This window comes from Ctenocephalides felis, unplaced genomic scaffold (genome assembly GCF_003426905.1).
Source record: "Ctenocephalides felis isolate EL2017-DRISC unplaced genomic scaffold, ASM342690v1 CF-g0.4_SCAFFOLD_01886, whole genome shotgun sequence".
Classification (NCBI taxonomy): Eukaryota; Metazoa; Arthropoda; class Insecta; order Siphonaptera; family Pulicidae; genus Ctenocephalides; species Ctenocephalides felis.
Window position 1 is genome coordinate 104234944 of NW_020538040.1, and position 23585 is coordinate 104258528.

At 31.6% G+C, this 23585-nt stretch overlaps 3 protein-coding genes across 3 annotated transcripts; 1 reads left to right on the plus strand and 2 right to left on the minus strand.

The window, feature by feature from the left end:
* The first annotated feature begins 3755 nt into the window (after positions 1 to 3755).
* On the plus strand, positions 3756 to 16836 carry LOC113376805 (acetylcholinesterase-like). Its single transcript, XM_026616869.1, has 14 exons — positions 3756 to 4067; positions 11086 to 11235; positions 11309 to 11440; positions 11555 to 11701; positions 12168 to 12321; positions 14697 to 14908; positions 15004 to 15174; positions 15252 to 15453; positions 15536 to 15723; positions 15783 to 15914; positions 15985 to 16145; positions 16214 to 16409; positions 16488 to 16603; positions 16766 to 16836. The coding sequence occupies exons 1-14, from the start codon at positions 3783 to 3785 to the stop codon at positions 16806 to 16808; spliced, it is 2289 nt and encodes a 762-aa protein (XP_026472654.1). The 5' UTR covers positions 3756 to 3782; the 3' UTR covers positions 16809 to 16836.
* A 1368-nt stretch (positions 16837 to 18204) lies between these two features.
* Positions 18205 to 20347, minus strand: LOC113376683 (60S ribosomal protein L10). Its single transcript, XM_026616694.1, has 5 exons — positions 20264 to 20347; positions 20088 to 20116; positions 19543 to 19848; positions 19033 to 19195; positions 18205 to 18422 (listed from the first exon to the last, which is right to left on the minus strand). The coding sequence occupies exons 2-5, from the start codon at positions 20108 to 20110 to the stop codon at positions 18255 to 18257; spliced, it is 660 nt and encodes a 219-aa protein (XP_026472479.1). The 5' UTR covers positions 20111 to 20116; positions 20264 to 20347; the 3' UTR covers positions 18205 to 18254.
* A 1248-nt stretch (positions 20348 to 21595) lies between these two features.
* LOC113375628 (monocarboxylate transporter 12-B-like) lies at positions 21596 to 23091 on the minus strand. Its single transcript, XM_026615559.1, has 4 exons — positions 22958 to 23091; positions 22720 to 22885; positions 21954 to 22145; positions 21596 to 21738 (listed from the first exon to the last, which is right to left on the minus strand). Exons 1-4 carry the CDS (start codon positions 23066 to 23068, stop codon positions 21596 to 21598), a joined length of 612 nt encoding a protein of 203 aa, XP_026471344.1. The 5' UTR covers positions 23069 to 23091.
* Positions 23092 to 23585: the final 494 nt, after the last annotated feature.

Genomic DNA, 23585 nt, shown 5'->3' on the forward strand with positions numbered 1-23585 from the left:
CCGATCTTTACCAAAAACTAATTAGCACGATTCTCTACCTGGTTTTAAAAAAGTCAAAATTGCAGGGGTTTTCGCGAAAATATGAACAATTTTTTTGCAGTTTTCTGCAAAACTTTTAAAAAACGGCTCGTGTCGCAAAACTAATCACCGTGAGTCCTTATAGGATGGGTGAAATTTTTTCAAATTCTGGAGTCAAACGATTGAGAATGACTTGAAATGCAAAAATAAACAAAATTAGCAAATTAGATTTTCTGACAAAACTCCTTCGGGAATAAATAAATAAAGTAGGAGTCTACCATCGATTAATGATCGTACAACGATCCCACTCCGGTACATTCTTCGCTCGTTAAAGTAATTATAATTCTCATTATCATTATTTTCAATATTTTTCGTAACTTTTTACAAAAAATAAATGTACTCACATTAAATAATACGGTTCTTATCAAAATAGTTTTTCTACACCTGCGCGTCGATGATTCATATGTGTCATTTGTATGAATGAATGACTCGTCAGAGGCGACTCCCTCTCTATTAATTATTGAGCCTAAGTTAGTATACGGCAACCGCTTGAAGTTTACGTGTGTTAAAATTAATAAAAAATACTTAAAGTCAAAAATACTTAATAAATTGTGAAAAAATACATGTATTAGTGTAAGACAAAATTCATGGAATTTTAAAATATTAAAAAACGTTTTAAGCTCAATAAATAGTTTAACATCTAAAATAAGTATAGGCATAGAAAATGTAATCTTAAATCACAATACAGGTAATTATAAAAATATTTAACTTATAGGTTCCAATACATTTATTATTGTAGTGTCACATCAAATGTATTTGATATTGCAATTGACGTGAATTTCGAAGCTTGATGTATGATATGACAAGAAAATGTTTTTTATTTAATATATGAGATATGTAAAATTACTTGATGCATTTCACTTGAGATGTGAAAAAGCAACAGGTATAAGTGACAGCGATAAAATTGTAAGATTTTTCACGTTGTTAATTATAATATTTTAAAATTACTAACTGTAATGTATTTTTTCAAGTTACAAAATCTCTAACGTATAAAAGGTATGTAAAAGTATTGTACAAGTATAAAAGTCTCATCGTAGATAAACGACATGTAGCAATCACGATATACAAACAATTTTTTATAATAATATTTTATATTGATTATTTCACATTTATTATTAAAGCATGTACATGAAATGCGTGGTGAGAAAGTGTTTTATTATTTTTTATCGTTTAGAACTTTAGATGAACATAAAAACTCTCAGAAGTATAAACATATATGCATTACACTTAATTTGTTATTGAATTTTAGCACGTTTTCTTGCAAGCTACTTGATTAGAATGATACTTCTTAAACAAATTCTCGAAGTTGTATGAATCATATATGCTAATGAAAAATGTATACTTGTTTCTAAAAACAGATAATGTATTATTTCGGAAGCATTATGTACTATTTGTAGTTCAAACTATTTCCTCAATTGTAAAATAAATCTCTATTGAGCTTTATTTTTAAAAAAAAAAACTTTTTTATCATCATCATAACATTTAACCAACGTTACAGCTGATTTTGACGCTAAGACGGAACAGCTGATTGCTGACGAACTCTACAATTTCTCGCGAAAATAAACACAGGTATCATTTTACACTGCGCACTTTTGTCATGGTGTAATACTTGGAAAACAAATCATTATAATTGAAATTTGATATGCTGTCTTCTGAGAATTCCACGGTTTATTCAAATCATGTTCTATCTGTATTTGAATCCCAAGAATAAAGGTTTATGAATGGAGTGGCCCAATGAGAAAAATGTAGGTGAAAATTTAAATGAAAATTAAATGGAATTAATATGATACAAATAATATAAGAAAAACTAGCTGTAAGTGGAATTCTGTCTTAAGGCAATTAAGGCATCGTGCCTTAAGGCAAATTGCTGGAACTTTCCGTACCAAAAATTATTATTTTTTTAAAAACAATTAACATTTTTGAAAAAATTAGATTTTTGAGAAACCATAAATTTGACAAAAAATTACTTTTTTTTAGAAAAAAATTTTTTTTTGAAAACAAATTTTTTTTGAAAAGAAAAATGTTTTCTTAATTTTGACATATTTTGGAAATTCTGAACTTTTTTTCAAAGTAATCGTACTGCTTGAACTGCATAGAGACGAAATGTCAAAGCACGCAAGTGCCGCGCCGCCGTCTAAACGCATAAGCATTGGTACGGAACCCATAGAAATATAAAAAAAGTTATACTTATTGTTAAAATCTCTATAAAATATCTGATAATTTGATGTGCATATGTCTAATGATCATTTTTGACTGCCAAATGTTTTTTTTTTTACTTTTTTCATTAGATCTCCGAAACCGCTAGACCTGCCTTTATGAAAATTTGATCAATTCTTCATCTTGTCAATACAAGTAAAATGTTTTTTGAATTATTCAAATCGGACGCTCCGTTCTCTTAAAAACTGAGTTACCGTTTTTGGCACTTTTTGCCCCGTATCTTCGGAACGGCTAGACCTACCTTCGCCAAAAACAAAATCAGCCTCCTTATCAATACGAATCGAATGTTTTTTGAATTATTCAAATCGGTTGATCCGTGTTTCCGAAATCGCCGACGAAAATTTGTATCCGCACATACATACATACACACACGTACATACATACATACACACACACACACATACATCCATTTTTTCTAAGGTATGCCAAAATATTCAGAAACCCTTGAAACGTAAAGATATATAAAAATTTTCATTTTCGATTTTTTTGCGATTACTATAACTTGCCCTACGGGAAGTTAATAATATATAAAAATTATACCGATTATTTCTACAAAACAACTTATAAATTCATAGGCCTAAGAAATATTATAACTCAGTTTATTGATTCATGGTTATTCATAATTGATTTATTGTTTTCGATCAGAAAATTTCGGAAGAGTATTTATATAATTGGGATTTGAACACTTGCCATATGATATGTCCTAATATATATGCATTTGAAATACATTTGGGGTTTATGTATTATATTTATGTAATTTATTAATTATTAAAATAATTCATATGCATAATAAGAAAGAGATGAGGTAAAAATGATAAAAAATGTCTATTTTATATAAACTTTAAATAAACATAATAAAATAAAAAAATATTTCCAGTTTGTTTAACAATATAAGAAATTTAACAAAGGTATATTTTTATTATTTACAGATACAAGATACAAACGTCGAACAATTGAATGGGCAACAAAAGGAATTGCTAGCATTAGGAATTGTACCACATCATCTGCCTTTCTCCCATGCCCTATCTAAAAGAGTTGAGAAACGTCGAGGTGACTTCAGCAATCAGCCGAATGATATTCACGATTGTTTTATCGGTCTGATAAACGTTCCCAAGAGATAAGAGAAATCGACCCAAAGCGTGCGACTAAAACAGTAATAATATTTTTAGTGAGTCAGTCGTCACATTAACACACAGTGGTCAAGTGACATCAGAAGAAAAAGCCAGCAAGAGGCTTGTTTACGTTCGTGTAATATGCATATGTTGTATACGGGAGTGTACGCGGATTGCAGGTAAAGAATTGACCGTGTGAACGATCTACGTCGCGGCCGTCGCTCGCCAAGCGTTCATTCGCTACCTGACAAACCCTGACCAATAGAATATAGCAGAACAACACCTGTAGATTCTCCGCAGTTTTGTAACCTGTCTATTACGTCGGACGCCAGTCGGTGAGCGAATGCAAACCCTCGCGCAGGTTACCGAACAAAGATGGCAGCCGTGGCACGCAAATGTCATGTTGTGATCAGTTTTGTGATTGTGCAGTGTTTAGTGTCAATATCCTGGTGTCAGTTCGATTCTGGAGGACGTTATTATTCCAGGGATGGATTGTACGGCCCTCCGAACCCGGGCGATCGCGATTACAGAACTTACACGTATAACAATAGACGCTATGGGCAAAACCTGCCAGGACAGAATGGCTTGCCTGGTGTGCCAGCGTATCCTGGACAGCCTGGATATTATCCTAATCAGGACGACAGGAATAGATACAGCCCAGTAAGTCGAGAAATCAATAATTTATGTAATAAAAGTCCTAAACAACAAGTTGTCTGCATCGGTAGTATGTTTTAATCGTCTGGAAATTACATTTACTATTATACGTTTATATTTTATTATAATATTTTATGTTTAATAGTTTTAGTACAACGAATAGTTTTGAGATGTGGTTTAATTCATCATTCGAAGTAATTTTCAATATGACAGAATCTAATGAGAAATGGGCGTGGGCCAAATGTTTTGTAGAGTTCACCATGTGCTTGACTCTACGTTGCGCTTTCGACAGGTTTTGTAAACAGAGTTCATCTGTGGAACCTGGCGCGCTTTTTGAGATCAACAAGTTGCTTATATTTGTTATTAACTCAAATTAAGTTGAACTCTTCAAGGAAATCTAGCATATTTCAAATAAAATTTATTTTATAGTCGACCAAGTTTAATTCTGAAACAAATTTGTAGATACGACCATACTTCGAGTTATAAAGATTTTTTAATGAATTGAATAATAAATATGTCTAGGCAAAAATATTTCTTTACTATATAATATTGACAACAACTATATCTTTTTAACTTAATCAATATCAATTATTCAATTATTAATTTTTGAACATAACTACCGATAGTAATATATTTAAATGTCGATTCATTCGATTTTTCACGTGTAAGGAAAGAGAAATATACTCTGTACTTGTTTCAGTTCTGTCCTCACTAACAAAATGGTTTACTATTATATATGCGATATTATGTTTTACTATTTCATAGTATATTTCTCTATGCGAATAAAAAGTAAAGTAGGTCAGGAAAACATAGAATGTGTAATAGTGTATCACACGTCGCCTAATAGTCAGATTGCGAAATGAGCGATATGCTTCGTCAGGTAGCGTGCACAACTCTAATGTTATTCTGATATGAATATGAAATTTACGTCCATAGATTCTAGGGTATAAACATAAACCTGGCTAGAATGTAATCAGAGGCACATATTTACAAGTATATTATAGAAGTATGATCTGTAGTTGGGGAGACAGTTGTGGCACCTTTTTTGATAAGCAATAATTTTGTTAATTTACTAGTTAACTTTTGTCTACATAAAAATAGTGAAATACTATGCTTAAATACGCTATATTAATCACAAAATCAAATCAGACAAAAAAGAGGCGAGCGTTACAACCGTCCACACCCCCAGAACAGTTGTGACAGAAGCATAAATATAGGTTAAAAACTAGTGGGGCGCATGGCATCGTGCCTTAAGGCAAATTGCTGGAACTTCCCGTACCAATTAAAAAGATTAACATTTTTGAAAAAAAAATTTACTCTGAAAAAATTAGATTTTTGAGAAACTATAAATTTTTGACAAAAATTTATTTTTTTTTGAAAAAAAAGACTTTGAAGAAAAATTTATTTTGAAATACTTTGGAAATTCTGAACTTTTTTTCAAAGCAATAGTACTGCTTTAACTGCATAAAAACGAAATATCGAAGCGCGTAAGCGCCGCGTTGTCGTCTAACGGATGAACATTGGTACGGAACACATAGGAATGTAAAAAAAAATTATACTTATTGTTAAAATCTCTATAAAATATCTAATAATTTGATGTGCATATGTCTAATGATCATTTTTGACCGCCAAATGGCATTTTTTTTACTTTTTTTACTAGATCTCCGAAACCGCAAGACCTGCCTTCATGAAAATTTGATCAGTTCTTTATTTGGCAATACAAATAAAATGTTTTTTGAATTATTCAAATAGGACGCTCCGTTCTCTTAAAAACTGAGTTACCGTTTTTGGCACTTTTTGGTCCATATCTTCGGAACGGCTAGACTTGCCTTTGCCAAAAACTAATCAGTACGTCTCCTTATCAATACGAATCAAATGTTTTTTGAATTATTCAGATTGCTTCATCCGTGTTCCCGAAATCGTCGACGAAAATTTGCATCCGCTCACACATACGCACACGCACACACACACAGACATCCATTTTTTCTAAGATATGCCAAAATATTCAGAAACCTCTGAAACGTGAAGATATATAAAAATTTTCTTTTTCGATTTTTTTGCGATTACTATAACTTACCCTACGGGAAGTTAAAAACAATCGCTATAAACACCAAAATGGCTTATAAAGACTTTTATGGTCAGAAATGTGTAACATAATACAACATAATCCTTTAAACAATCATAAAGCTTATGAATATAATATAACAATATATAACAAAACATAATTAAAGAAAAGTTAACAGGAAGCAAACTGAAATATACGATCATTTTTCTTCTTATAAATAATAAGTCATCATCACTACTCGTGTTATTATAAGTTATATTTGTGCTAAGGATTTAGTGTTGGATTGTTGATATTCTTTATTTTATTCAGAATTGAAATCATTACCATAATTATTTTATATATAAGATTATAACGGCTTCAAATCAGTGTCTTATTAGCTCAATATAAAAACTTTTTTGTGAATGAGTTTTTCATACGCCATTAAGTTTTACTGTGTTTGTTTTCGAACAAAGACGAACAAACATAAACATGTGCAGTACAAGACCAATGAAAGAAAATAACGGTTGCCGTCTTTTAAATCGCTTAATCAAGTAATGTATCATCGTGAAATTCATTAACACAGTTTTTATCCACACAATGATCGCGCTTCAGAAGGCGTTCCATATTCATGCAAAGTCCGCTATGGAACGATTACTTGCTCGCTCAACTTAACTGTAGTATGATTCTTATGAACAAGTGCAGAAAATAGAAAATTCCGGGTGAAAATAGGTTTAGAATATATACAAGCGTATATCTATGAAATATGTTTATCGTACCCTATTACGGTATTGTTAACTTCCCGTAGGGTAAGTTATAGTAATCGCAAAAAAATCGAAAATGAAAATTTTTATATATCTTTACGTTTCAGAGGTTTCTGAACATTTTGGCATACCTTAGAAAAAATGGATGTATGTGTGTGTGTGTGTGTGTGTGTATGTGTGTGTGTATGTGTGTGTGTATGTGTGTGTGTATGTGTGTGTGTATGTATGTACGTGTGTGTATGTATGTGCGGATACAAATTTTCGTCGACGATTTCGGGAACACGGATCAACCGATTTGAATAATTCAAAAAACATTCGATTCGTATTGATAAGGAGACGTGCTGATTAGTTTTTGGCGAAGGCAGGTCTAGCCGTTCCGGAGATACGGGGCAAAAAGTGCCGAAAACGGTAACTCAGTTTCTAAGAGAACGGAGCGTCCGATTTTAATAATTCAAAAAACATTTTACTTGTATTGACAAGATAAAGAATTGATCAAATTTTCATAAAGGCAGGTCTAGCGGTTTCGGAGATCTAAGGAAAAAAGTAAAAAAAAATGCCATTTGGCGGTCAAAAATGATCATTAGACATATGCACATCGAATTTTCAGATATTTTATAGAGATTTTAACAATAAGTATAAATTTTGTTTATTTTTCTATGGGTTCCGTATCAATGTTTACCCGCTAGACAGCGACGCCGCGCTTACGCGCTTTATATTTTGTATCTATGCAGTTAAAGCAGTACGATTGCTTTGAAAAACAAGTTCAGATTTTCCAAAATATGTCAAAATGAAGAAAACATTTTTTTTTTTCAAAAAAAAATTTTTTTAAAAAAATTTTTTCTAAAAAAAAATTTTTTAAAAAAAATTTTTTTCAAAAGAAAGTAATTTTTTGTCCAATTTATAGTTTCTCAAAAATCTTATTTTTTCGAAGTAAATTTTTTTCAAAAATGTTAATCGTTTTTACAAAAAATAATAATTTTTGGTACGGGAAGTTCCAGCAATTTGCCTTAAGGCACGATGCCCTAATTGCCTTAAGACAGAATTCCACTTACAGCTAGTTTACGGTTTATTTGAAGATTCAAACCATATTTGCAAATATTTCTCGACAATGTTATCAGTCTGCCCGAAGGCAAGTTCATGGTATGAGAGCACCACAAATCAATAATTCTCTTTTCTTCCTTTGTTTATTATTCCCGTTGCCATTTTATTACTATTAATTAATGACCATTATCACTTTTTATTTATTTTTCTTTCCAAACATCTGCTTCCATGCTTTCTCATCTTGTGCTTCGGCTTTCTGTTCCCTGTATTTTCTCTTCTCACTTAAGGGGTTACATGGGTTTCCTCGGGCAAAAAACGGCATTTTTTCAATTCTGTTTTTTACATATAAAAAATAAAATATTTTAATGATTTTTTTTTATTTAAAAGATACATGTTTAATAAACATTTTTTTAAATTTTCAAAAAAAAAAAAATCAAAATCGCGGTCATTACGACGCCATTTCCGGCAATCCCTCGGAAAAAAAGGTGCCTCCGCGTTGTCAGCAGAACTTCTTTCAGGATCATCCGAAATAAAAATAAAAAATACGTGTTTTAGTAAAGACAATAATTTTTTTTTAATTTTTTGATACCGTAAAACCCATGTAACCCTTAAGTCATCAACTATCTGCAATTTTAATTTTCTTTCAGTCCTTTCATTTTAGCCACGACGACGTCGTGTAGAAGGCATTCGTTTGGTAGAATGGGTCCGATCCAGTTTATTTTCCTTTTAATGGTCGTGCTCAGTAAAGTCTTTTTTTGCCTGCTCTTCTCAGGACTTCTTCATTTGTTACCTAGTCTGTCCATTTTATCTTCTCCATTCGTCTCCTGCACCACATTTCAAAACTCTCCTGTTCAGCATATAGCTGATTTCTTCGAAGATGTATTTCAATCATTTTCGCAAAACTACTCCCAGGAGGAGCAAATCACTCAAGTTTTCAATGCAGTTTGAAAACTTTTTTCCTTAAGACTGTACTTAAGTCTCATTTCTGGTATCGGAAGTAAAGCAGAAAATTACAGATTCAAAATCAGATAAATCTCTTGGTCATGATCTTATATCAATATCTCCTGATATGCGTAGAGACTATCAGTAACGAATAAAAAAAAACTTATAAGGTATGTTAAAATCAATGTTGGTTGTGCAATAAACATATTGATTCAATGACGCTTGCAAAAATATGTACACTCACTATTATTTAAAAACTAGATTCTGATTGATAAATAAGCTTTGTGGGTTTAGTTTCGATATCTAAAATAACCATATCCACCAATTCTATATGACTGTGCAATGATATATATATATACATATGTATATATATATATGAAAAACAAAAATTCTCTTTAAAAAATTTTTGGCATTAATGAATAATGTGACTTTCAAGTTATAGCGGCCTATAATGTTCGCACTTCTGTGTATGAAAACGTTATTGCAAGTTTGAAAAGCCTAACAAAGCTATAAATTTTGATATATGTGGTCTTGAAAACATTGTAGAATTACGATTTGTGCGTCATCTACGAAAAAAATCACTTTATATTTGGTAAAATATCGCAAAAATTTGGAATGCAACCTGGAAGTTATGCGGGCCCATAAATGGTTAAATGATTGACGTAGCTGTTTAATTTACTTTTTATAAATACCGTGTAGCCAAAAATAAATTTTGCAAACACTTGAGGTTAGATTATTTTTCTATAATCGGCGTTAATAAGCGATAATCAACTCTAAGCAGATGGAATGACTAGGACTATAAAAAGCGCAATTACGTTAAGCAACATAATAATTTAGAGAAAATGGATTTTAGATCAATAAACTAAATTCATTCAAGATATAGTAACTGATACGTAAAATGATTAGTTATTAACCTGTAAACAATAAATCGATAATTTAATTTATTATGAAATCTATTTCAAGTTTTATTTTTAACTTCCCGTAGGGTAAGTTATAGTAATCGCAAAAAAATCGAAAATGAAAATTTTTATATATCTTTACGTTTCAGAGGTTTCTGAATATTTTGGCATACCTTAGAAAAAATGGATGTATGTGTGTGTGTGTGTGTGTGTGTGTATGTATGTATGTATGTATGTATGTATGTATGTACGTGTGTGTATGTAATGTGCGGATACAAATTTTCGTCGACGATTTCGGGATCACGGATCAACCGATTTGAATAATTCAAAAAACATTCGATTTGTATTGATAAGGAGACGTGTTGATTAGTTTTTGGCGAAGTCAGGTCTAGCCGTTCCAAAGATACGGGGCAAAAAGTGCCGAAAACGGTAACTCAGTTTTTAAGAGAACGGAGCGTCCGATTTTAATAATTCAAAAAACATTTTACTTGTATTGATAAGGTGAAGAACCGATCAAATTTTCATAAAGGCAGGTCCAGCGGTCTCGGAGATCTAATGAAAAAAGTAAAAAAAAATGCCATTTGGCGGTCAAAAATGATCATTAGACATATGCACATCAAATTATGAGATATTTTATAGAGATTTTAACAATAAGTATAATTTTGGCTTACATTCCTATGAGTTCCGTACCAATGTTTACGCGTTAGACGTCGACGCGGCGCTTACGCGGTTTGATATTTCGTCTTTATGCAGTTAAAGCAGTACGATTGCTTTGAAAAAAAGTTTAGATCTTTCAAAATATGTCAAAATAAAGAAAACATTTTTTTTCAAAAAAAAAAATTAAAAAATTTTTTTTCTTTTTCAAAAAAAAGTAATTTTTTGTCTAATTGTCAAAAATCTTATTTTTTCGAAGTAAATTTTTTTCAAAAATGTTAATCGTTTTTAAAAAAATAATAATTTTTGGTACGGGAAGTTCCAGCAATTTGCCTTGAGGCACGATGCCTTAATTGCCTTAAGACAGAATTCCACTTACAGCTAGTTATTTACCTATCGAGATTGCGAGATACAGGCTATTCAATGTGAAATAAATGAAACAAGTTTAAGAAAATTATTGTACGCGGATAAATTCACAGATTATCTTATTATATCATGATATGTGGCCGAAACAATATTTTGTTAGTACTATAGAATTTGTAGTTGTGTATATATATATATATATATATATATATATATATATATATATATATATATATGCGAATAAAATAATATATCACAAATGTTTTGTTTGATTTAATATAATTATTGCATATTTATTGATATCTATTTAAAATTTTTAGAATAATCCAGATGGTTCGCCTCGAACACCATTCCCTGGCGTGTTGGGTGGTTGGCGAGACGATTTGCAAGGTAAACAAAGACGAGACTCCATCACTCTTGACCGCGACATATTTGTTACGACAAATTATGGACAAGTTCAAGGTTTTAAGGTACAATCAATATCAATATTTCCTATTTTCATTGAATTCTTAAAAACAAATAACTGATTGTTTTTTTGTGAAGGTGTATTTATATGATAATCCCGATCCATCATATAGACCATGGAACAACGTAGTGGATCGCATATTCGGACATGCAAATGTTTTCTTAGGAATTCCATATGCTATGCCACCAACTTTGGAAGGAAGATTTAAGGTAATTATTCTTAACTTGAAAGCGATCTCAATTATACCATGGCTTTACCATAATATATTGTATACAATCTCATTTTATCCGCACTTTTAATATAAAACTTTATTATTTTTTCAGCCTCCTAGACCTCATCGAGGTTGGCAGCAACTGCAAGCCGTCGATTTTGGACCCGCTTGTCCACAACCGGCCAGATACACAGGCGCCACGAAAGGAATCCGAGATGTTGATGAGGACTGCCTTTACTTAAATGTTTTCTCTCCGAATGTAAGTAGTAAATTTCACTTTCTTTATATTTGGCGTAATATTCGTATGCATAATCATGTGCACTAAATTCATATTGACCGTGAGGGCTTTAATTAACTTTACCAAGTTTTTATTTGAACCTAAATTAAATTAAGCTATTAATTGACCGGTAATTAGCACAACATCGTGTTACGACCTTACGTTAAGTTAGTCAGCTTGACCTCTTGTATTAGTGATATAATTCGTATCATCCAACTGAATGATTCATTTGCAAATTACAATGTTGCAATCTTTTTCGAAGTATACTTATTTAATTTATTTATAAATTCAATTCAATTTATTTCCTATATTTACTATGTTCAAGATTTGAAATAATATGTTAATATAATGGGAAACAAATATATAACAATAAATTGAATTTTTAAATTATTTTTCTCCAAATGAGTAATAAAAATACCAATATAAATGAACAATATTGTTTTTTCAGATTGCGGCTGGAGTGGCGGAAAAATACCCTGTAATGGTATACATTCATGGAGGCGAATTTTACAAGGGAGCATCGAACCTATTTCCTGGTCATATGTTAGCCGCTTTTTACGATGTGGTCGTTGTTTCAATTAATTACAGATTGGGTGCTCTTGGTAAGAAAATGTCTAATCGAATAGTTATATAAGCCTAACAAGGGTTTCAAATTGAATTTAGCCAAATTTATTTTTTTAACTTCCCGAAGGAGAAGTTTATGATTTCATCAAAAAATCCTAATTGCTAATTTTGTGTTCTCGACGTTTCAAGAATCGAATTCTGAATCGAATGAGACCAAATTTGGAAAAAGTATGTGTGTGTGTGTATGTGTGTGTGCGTGTATGTGAACAGATTTTTTGCCGTAAATTGACGTTTTTTCGAAAACGGCTGGTCTGATTTCAAAAATTTAAAAGCCACTCGATGTATCTCGATGAGGACTATTGTTTGTCAATTTGGTGCGACGATCGGCCAAGCCGTTTTTTTATAAATCGCAGAAAAGTGAAAAATTTTTCGTCTACGTTTTAGCCCGCAATTCTTAATCGATTTTGAAAATTCAAAAACCGTTCGAAAGATATTGGTTGGGAATCGTGCTGATTAGTTTTTGGTAGAGATCGGCCGGGTCGTTTTCTTGTAATAAAGTTTTTTTTAAAAAAAAATCGACGATTTTTATGATTATTTTGTTGACGGTAGATACCATAGTCTTCTAGATCATACTAAATTATTACGGCCCTACGACAACTGATTTAGCTTTAAAAATTCGTCAAAGTTTGCAAAAATTAGTATGGTCTTTTTGGCATTTGTCAAAATTAGAACTTTCATTGACGTTTGCTCAAAAACGCCTGAACCGATTTCAGATATTTAAAAAGCATTTGATGTATCTCGATGAGGATTATCGTTTCTCAGTTTTGTGCGACGATCGGCCGAGCCGTTTCTTTGTAATTTGGAAAAAAGTGTTAAAGCTTTCGTCCACATTTAAGCTCATACTACCGAACCGATTTTAAAAAATCAAACACTGTTCAAAAGATATTAGTTGGGAATGATACTGATTAGTTTTAGGTGAAAATCTACCGAGCTGTTTTCTTGTAACTAACTGTTGAAAAAAAAATTTAGGCCGATTTTTATGGAACTTTTTTTGCCGATATATATCATGGTCTTATAGAACTTAGGGTAGAGCGGGGCTAGTTGAGCATAGGGGCAAGTTGAGCAATCGAAATATCTCTAAAACTATTCACCGTCCGTTTAGGCATTATATGGCGGAAAGATAGAGGTTTGGGAGAAATAAACATCCCGCGATCGCTAGTGGCCGCTGGACAAATCAGTGAGGCTCACGGGCGTTTTGTTTATTTTGAGACCAAAAAGTTAAAAAGTCATTCATCACGACTTTTCGTCTAGCTTAGTCAAATGTTATTCATTTTTAATCAGGTAAATGTTATTCTTCCATATAATTATAGTACTTTTAATATGCACAGAGATTCTGGCTATAATTCTCACAGTTTTTTTATAAACTCACTTTTATTTTGAAATTCCGAGTTGGGGTTAGTTGAGCATAGTTGCTAAACTTGTTCTGTCACTAAGACAATTACCATTAACTTCCAGAAATTGATTATTATTTTTAAGATTTAAGCTAAGTCTATGAGTAGTAATACAAAGAAATAATGATTTTAAACAAAAATACTGAATATAATGGTAAAATAATTCCTAAGCTACGATATTGTTCTGTTGATTCTACTTTTCGTTAATTATTCAAAGCAAATTACTATAAGTTTTGTTTTCTCTGTCAATAAAGACTATAAATATAGAACTGGTTATTAAAAACTTATTTTATTTCATTACTAATCGACATTGAACCTATGATTTTATTATACTTTCTTAGTGCTCAACTTGCCTCACCTATGGGGTACATTGAGCATACTTGACTTTTTGCATTTAAACAGCTGTAGCTTTTAAAGTTTACTTATTACCAAAAAATAGTATTAACACTTTTGTTAAGCGATAAACAACAAATCCATTAAGTCATATAGCAATTTATTGAGACTTTTCATTGAGGTGCTACATCCGTTTAAGTAAAAATTTGCTCAACTAGCCCCGCCCTACCCTACTGAATTATTACGGCTTTACGACAAGTAGTTTAATTTTAAAAATTCATCTAAGTTTGAGAAAATTAGTAGTTTTTTGACGTTAGTTAAAAATAAAATTAGATGATTTAGTTGGTATAACGATAGTGTACTTGGTCTTGAACATAGTAAACCATTAAAGTCCTATGGAAACTGGTTCAATTATAATTATTGATTAATAAAAATTATTGATTTGTGAAAATTTGCTTTTAGAAAATACTCCGAGTTAACGTGTTCGTTTGCAAAGATGTGTAATAAATCCACTCGGAATACTTATAATCACTCATAAATTAATTTATTTTTTATTGGACATATCGGGAAGTTTATGTAACTTGCCTCAAGGCTAAATACCAATCCAACTAGTTTATTTGTTATTCTAGGTTTCTTGAGCACTGGCGATGAAAATTCGCCTGGGAATTATGGTATTCTAGATCAAGCCATGGCTATACGTTGGGTTTATGACAATATCGAATTTTTCAACGGTAATCGAAAAAGCATTACGCTTTTTGGACCAGGAGCGGGCGCAGCATCTGCTGGTTTATTAATGGTTGCACCTCAGACCAGAGACATTGTCACCAAAGTTATAGCTCAGGTGAATAAAGTCAAAATTTGCTTTATATATATATATATATATATATATATATATATACATATACATATATATATATTGCTGATTTCATATTATAGAGTGGTTCGGCTATGGCAGATTGGGCACTAATTGTAGACAAATATCGAGCACAAAATACAAGTCGCGTCTTCGGACAATTATTAGGATGTAGCATTGACTCATCTTGGAAACTTGTGACCTGCCTTCGACAAGGTCGGAATTTCTATGAATTAGGAAATGCAGAATTCCAGGTGCTTAGAATATATTTAAAGAGATATATAATGATTCATTAAATATTTGATTTTGTAATTATCAATCTATTGTTTAGCCTCAAGTGGGAACATTTCCTTGGGGTCCAGTTTTAGACGTTAATATGACGATACCTGGTGATGATTGGTATGAAGGCTGGAAAGAACAAGATTGGCACTTTTTAAAAGAAACGCCGGAAGAACTAGTGAAAAAAGGGGCTTTCAATCGTGGATTACAATACATGAGTGGCGTCACTACACAGGAAGCTGCCTTTGTCATATGTAATTACATTTTTACTTATATGAATAAACTTGCATAAACTATAATGGTCTCATCATATTACATGTTGTTTATTTGAACCAGATGAAAATGAAACGCTTGCACCGTATTTTGAAGTAGACGAATTGTTTTTTGAGCAGAAAGTTAAAGAGCTAGTGTTTCGGTACAATTACACTTTGAATCCAGAAGGTGTTTATGAAGCTATTAAATACATGTACACTTACTGGCCAGCTCCAAAAAATCAAACACTCATTAGAGAACAATACATAAATGTAAGTAATTATTGATTTTCTGAAATATTTCATTTAATACAAAACTGTAACAATTCCAGATGTTGTCAGACTTTTTGTACAGAGCACCTAGTGATAAAATGGCAAAGCTTTTACTTGAAAAGGGAGTACCCGTTTACATGTATGTTCTGAATACTACCATAGAAGCTTTTAATCTGCCAGAATGGAGAAAGGTTGTTTTAAAATGATTTATAATCTAAATGATTGCAATTGTGATTTTATTTTGTTTATAAACTGCATTAGGTTCCTCATGACACTGAATTGTATTTATTAACGGGAGCACCATTTATGGATATCGAATTCTTTCCTTCAAAACTTCGTTGGGATCGAAACATGTGGACACCGAATGATAGAAATATGAGCCACTTTTTTATGAAAGCTTACTCAGATTTTGCTAGATATGGGTAAATAAATTCATAGAATTTATGATCTGCATTATTGAATACTTAATATGTTTGCTACGATTTAACAGGAATCCGTCCCATCAACAAATTTTGGGATTGCACTTTGAAAAAGCACGAGCAGGAGAACTAACTTATTTGAACATAAATACTACCTACAATTCTTCCATAATGTTAAATTACAGACAGACTGAGATGGCTTTTTGGAGTCAGTACCTTCCTACAGTTATAGGTCAATTAGTACCCACATACCCACCATCAACAGAGGTATGTGAAATAACCACATTTATCAATAATAATACGTATTACTATGCAAATTAAAATGTATAATGATGATTATTTTAGTATTGGTGGGAGCCAAAAGAACCCTTGCAAATTGCGTTTTGGAGTATGTCTGCGGCCTGTTTATTGCTTTTCGTGATGGTTGTAGTATGTTGCATATTATGGAGAAATGCTAAGAGGTAAGCGAGGTAAACAATGAGATCGTCAACTTTTTAAACTGCACATTTGAGTAGCCACTGATTACAATCACCAATCTCAGAATTAATGAATTGAGTACATTACCATGAATATAAAAAATGATTAATAACGCAGCAATACCAATACTATTTTTTTTTTAACAGGGAAGGCGATCGTTACTACAGTGATGCTGGCGATCTGTTATGATGCCTGAAGATGTCCATAGAGATGGGGTAGGCGGTATAGAAAATCATAGCACCAGACAAAAATCTCGCGAAAACATATATGAGTACCGTGATACGCCGACCTCACTTGTGGAGCGTCACATATCAGGAGGAAGGGCGCCATCTTCATCAAGACCACCTTCCAGTGCAGCTACCACTTGCCCAGCGAGATCAGCTTCTCAAGGATCTCTAGGAACTAGCAGCAGTGCTGTAAGTCTCAAAGATTGTGTGACTAGCAGTCCAAATCCTACTGAAACTAATAGAAAGATGGCAGGCACCCCAGTTATGGGAAGCAAAAAAGGCCAAAGCAGAAGTAGGACTCAATTGGTTCAAGGAGTGCCACAAACTGAAGTTTGATAAAAACAATAAAATTTGTGTAGAAGTGTGCATGAAATTCAGTGGTCTGCAGTGAATGTTATATGTAAGTGTGATACTGTTGAAGATTTAACTAGTACTTGAAAATGTGTAAAAGAAACATTTTAAAATAATTTAGCGAGCAAAGAACAATTTTCATGAGTAAAAACATGTATCAAAATGAATGTTCATTGAAAACTAAAAGAGAATGGTGTTGAACATGCAAAAGTTAAAATTAAAGCAAATATAAAAGAAGTATCAACATAATTTAATAACACTATGTTGTTACTAAATTAAATAATTATGTATAAACTCTAGAAGTTTGATATGATTAACACAAAATTAGGACGAGTAATTAAGGGTAAATGAGTTCGAACAAGTGATATTATCTTGTTGATTTAGCGAGATCTCGTAGTAACTTAAGAGTAAAACTTTCCAAACAAAGTGTTCAAAGAAAATAAAATTGTAACATGTGAATCTAATGAATTGTGCATAGATATCACAAGGTTTTTATATTTTTAGTTTATAGAATTAGTTAAGGAAATTCAAATACTTATACAAGCTTCAATGTTAAGGTGCAATGTGTATATACATATGTAACATGATATAGAACTCTTGCAAGGGGATCAGCCATGTAGTCATAAGCTAATATAAGTTCTTTAGAATTGTGAATACTGCATAGTATTACTTCATTACCGTACCATACATCAGATTTAATATTTATTATTCATTTAATGAATGCTAAGTAAAAAAATAAATTGAAAATTTTATACACTTAAAATGTGCTTTTAAGTAAAAAATGTAAAATTTATTTCAGGCTGTTTCAAGAAAAAAAGCATTACTTGACAAAATTTAAAACTTAATGTATGTACAAGAAACTTAGTGAAACGCTCGAAATATTGTTTTAAATTAAAATTCGCATAAATGAACAAAGCATTGTTCAGTAATGATCGACTTTTAAGTTTTGTAATGAAGCATATAGCTTACGGATTTCAAAGTAATCCATTTAAGAAAGAACCACAGAATTTGTTTATATCAATGTATTCGATACATTTACATATTTTTTGTAAGAAAATTAACAGGCAGCGAGGTCTTCTTGAACCTTCTTCCAAGCGCTCAATGGTCCATGTTCTGGCCTGTATTGAACATTGCAACCATCAGGAGCCAATCTTCCCTCATCACGAAGCTTCTCATATACATCACGCTCATATTTAGTGAATCCCCATTTCTTGGAAACATAGATCTGGAACAATAATGTTCATAAATGCTAGTGGCCACTGCTAATTTGAAAATTACACGTAGTTCAGCAGCATCATTGAATTGCTAATCCTCAAATATTCTAGTATACATATCACTATCACCTGTATTTTTGTATAGATTTCAATAGATTTATCTATTGATAGACGGAACAGTAATATTAAGTAACACAAATATAAATCATGAATTGTATGTCATTAACATTTTATGTTATGACATCACTCTAAAGTTACTGTTTGCCAGTAAATTATTGCTTCAAATTGTGTCCCCACAGTCACCATAAAGTGCATACACCATAATCACATAATGAAGGCAAAAAAATGAGTTGAATAAATCGTTGAAAACCAATAATATTTACAATTTTCCAGCGATTTACTAGTGACAATATCATTGGTCAGTACTAATATCAAATGCACAAATTGCATCTGAAGTTCACTTGCAAATGTCAGAGTATGTAAATTTAAGTCACTACCAATTTCTTTTATAATATCAAATAAAAGACGATTTCTTTTTTATCAAGTCCAACGATAATTTCTTGATAAATTTGATTATTCACAAAGAGCAGATTTAAATATTTAAATTATTTCGTATCCTACCTTTTGTCTGCCAGGGAACTTGAACTTAGCACGACGCAGAGCCTCTACAACAGCGGCCTTGTATCTGTCACTGGAACGAACAGACATGATTGGTTGACCGATGTGAACTCTGGCAACAGTACCTTGTGGTTTTCCAAAAGCACCACGCATTCCAGTTTGGAGCCTAAATAAAAATATTTTGATTTTAATACAACAGTCACAAGATTCCACAAAAAATTAAATATTTTTAAAGAATTTGTCATCGGCATGGTTCTCTAAGTTGTCTCAGCCTCAAGGCTACAAAAAGTCTATGGAATATGCCTTCGGGTCACATTGACACTTGATCTACGACACAGTCATTGAACGCCTTTATTGATTAAAGGTTTCAGAGACTAATGTCGAACTGGTACAGAAATCCAGTAAAAAACCTAAAAACTATCAATGAAAACTAAAACAAATTGCATCTAATCAATTTGTGACAATAAAACACCTAGGCAAAAAAGTGAAATAAGATAAAAATAATGTATCTACCTATCAGCTCCAGCACACGATAACATTTTATTGATGCGGATAACATGGAAAGGATGCAGCCTCATTCTGATGTGGAATTGATCTTTACCACAATTCTTAACGAGGTATTTGTTACAGCAAATACGTCCTGCTTCCAGTGCCTCAGAACTCAATTGTTCATATTCATCAGATACAAGATGCACACATAGTGGAAAATCTTCTACGCCTGCCTTCTTCTTACCCAAATCGAAGATACGAATTTTAGCGTCTGGCACACCACGACAGAACCGAGATTTGGGGTAGGGCTTGTTTTTGCAATAGCGATAACTAAAAAATAAATATTACATTAAAAACTAGTTCTCGCACAATTTCAATTAAACAATAATAAAGTGATCACTAATTATATGGAAGTGGAGAAGCTCGTGAAATGTCGGAGCACTAAAATGTCTAACATAACCTCAAATAATTTAACAAAAACGTGGCACTGCACTTAATTATTTCAATAGCATTATAATAAAAAACAATAATTAACGCATATTTATAATTGAATAAAATAAAATACTCACCATCTGGCCGGTCGACGACCCATTTTTGCCTGAGAAAAAACAAAACCAAAATTAATCTAAATTATTGAATATATTAATCCAAATTATAAACGTACGAGCACAGCACAACGTATATTAAATATAAATCACTATAATTATTATTAGCACGCTTATTCAAGATAATTTAGACAAAATACCTTTGTCAGTGTCTGTCTCCAGCAATAAGAACCACAGAAAGAATTTATTTCGCATGCGGTTCGACTGCCCTAACTTCGTCGTACATCCGCTCAGTTTATAGTGAAGATAGAGCTGAATGTCACGCAGTGCGGCTCGGCGCCAAATTTGAAACTTATGTCAGTTCAACATTATAAAGACTTTGTGATTCCACAATATCAGAATAGAAATAAACTTTTATTAATAATTGCAAATCATATTAATATAAATGCTGTACATCGGTTCGATTTACGTATAAGCTGAACCATATAGACATATGTTTAATTCTAATATTGTCTAAGATCATAATATAAAATATGACAAAATGAAATTATTGATAGGCATATTTTTTAAACAAAGTAGTCGTAATTCCCAGTTAAACAAAATATAAACAAATAAAAAAATGCAAAAACCGCTAGTGCATTTAAGCTAAATTCCACAAAACCAAAAATAAATCATCACTAATGCAAATATACAGTTTAAACCAAATTTTTTAATGCATGTTTACTTGCCGAATCACATAAGAAAAGGTAATTACAATGAATTATTTAACTAGATTAGACCGTTTTTTGAAGTATGCAAACTGTGCATCTTTGTTATATAAATAACAATATTTGTGTTAATTTTTTAAATGTCGTAATATTATTTATTTAAATATTAAATTTATTTAATATTATTTTTAGAAATAGTACATGAGCTATACAATCAAATTAACTAAAACTACAAGATGATTTACCTAGCTACGATTTGCTTTATGAACTTGGCCGTATATTTTAAAATATTGGGACTTTATATTGCCAGTGATATTATGAATTTACAACGCAATTGGAGGAGAAGATTTAATTCAGAATTACTCTGCAGCAAATTCCATTTGTAATATTTTTTAAAAATGTAAATATTTTGATTAAACACTTTGATTCTGTAACTTTTTAATATACAAAATTAATTATACAATGATTTATTGAGCATTTTTTTCTTTTATTTATTATAAACATGAATTTGAGACAACCTGACTTGTTTAACAGGATCTCGGTGGACATGATTTAAAAATGCAAATAAAGTCACACATAATGTTTTATGCATTTTTTATTGTTTTACAAATTCTGAACAATACTTTTATTTATCTATAAAACAGTCTTTCATTATTAACTACTTGGTGCGTGCTTAAGAATGCACTTTGGTATCGTATTTTGTTTACAATTTGAGACTAGCTAAATATAATCCTTTTTCTTATAAAATATATACATAATTTGCGACTTATTAAATTAAAAATTCGATATTTAAACTAACAATAAGTTAATTAAAATATATAGACATCATCGTAAAGGCAATTTATCCGACTTTCTTTTGCAGTATTTGTAAAGAAGTTCGGGCACCCAGGTGATCACTATGAGAATCAGAAGAATATTTTGAGCATGTATACATAGACTGTAACTGCCCGTGTAATCACGAAGCCAACCTGAAAATATAAATGAGAGTAAATAAATTTCATTCAATAATCGAATGATAATAATTTGAATATTAATTTTAACTATTATTACAAGATTTTATATCAATAAGCTGAAATTTGTGTCTGTAACTGTGATAAAAACAGTTAAGAATCTGAGACAATGCATTATAGAAAATTTCTTTTCAACGTGCGTACAGTTCTGATTTCTGTGCATATATAATTACCAAGAAACTGCCCGATAGTTATGACAAATGCTCCCTTAACGCACATGCCGAGACCCAAGGCGGCAGGCAGCCTGGACGCTTTGCAGTGTTCGCTCAGCACCAGGTTCTGGTTGACAACAGTCGCCGCCCGTACATAACCGCAAAGTGCAGAAATAGCGATAAGACCGGTATAACTTTTTTGCTCAGCTAACACTACAACATATATGTATATAATAAACTATTCCTATTTATTGAAAATATAATTTCAGCAGAAATATGATTATGCGATAATAATTTTGATTCATTAACACACTATATGCGGGCAGCGTAAAAATATTTGAAATTTTCTAACAACAACTCACGGCACAACTATGAGAACTATTTAAAAAAATTTCAAAAGTTTACAAATTCAAAAATTATATTTAATTAAAACATATTTTATTTTCTTAAGTATCATTTTTTAACTAAAATATCACATATACGGTTGTTTTTATAAAGTGGAATCATTCAATCACAATCAAATAGTACACTAAGAAACTGACTGGTCATACGTTTAATTCAACTTTTAAACTTTCAAGTTGCTTTTCAGTTGTATAGTACTTTCTAAATAACAATAATTCCACTAATAAAGTGACTTTGCACAGCTGACGTAAAAATTTGAAAGCATACATTATATCAGATAATTATATTAAATTTTGATTTATTCCACGGTGTGAGGTTATCCCACTAAACTTTATAAAAATTCATAATAAAACAATAATGTACAAATTTATTATTAAGTACTCACATGCCCGTGCTAAAATTAGAGCGGCAGCTCCGATGAGGTAAGACAATCTACAAGAAAATCCCAGAATTTGTGTAATTGTTGGAAGAGTTAACCGAGAAACAATGTCCGCCCCAGCCAGAACTGACATGCACATCGCTGTATCAGCTCGGTTTAGTCCAGCTGATTCCTTGAATCAAAATACGACACATTAGTAAGAATATTTTACACAATTTATGAATATTGATGTAGGGCTACTCACTTGCAAAAAAAATGGAAATAACATGCTGAAATTGATACTGGCGGTATAGGCTAATGCGACTCCGAACACTATGTTAAGAAAAGTCAAATCCTTGAGAAGATCCAGGTCCATTAGGCTTATAAACTTCTTCCAGCACGTCCTTTGCACTGTGAACGAAAACATTTGGGTATGTTTTCACACGTTCTAGAACTTCTTAATATTTGCATTCTTACCGGAGATAATTACATGCAAGCAAAATAATAATAGAGAGAAAGCGTTGATAAATGTTTTACATTTTACAAGCAATTTGCGTACAATACCGGTTTTATTTTTTTTTCTTTTATTAATATAATTTTATCATAAGACTTTGCTCATATATTATCTTAAGAAATCGACTTTAATTGCGTATGCCTCACAACGTCACAACTGGTAGAGAAGAAAAGACAAAGCGACTTGCAGATTTAACGTGAATATAGCTTAAGATTTGGCGTGTTGTATGCTACTTTTATTGTGCCTTATTTAATCATTAATATTCAAAAATACTAAAAGCAAATAGAAATTTATAGTCCGCGTTAAAAAAAACTTTTCATTCTAAATTGGAAATTTGTCACAGCGATTACAAGAGCAACCTAAGCACAAATAATATAAC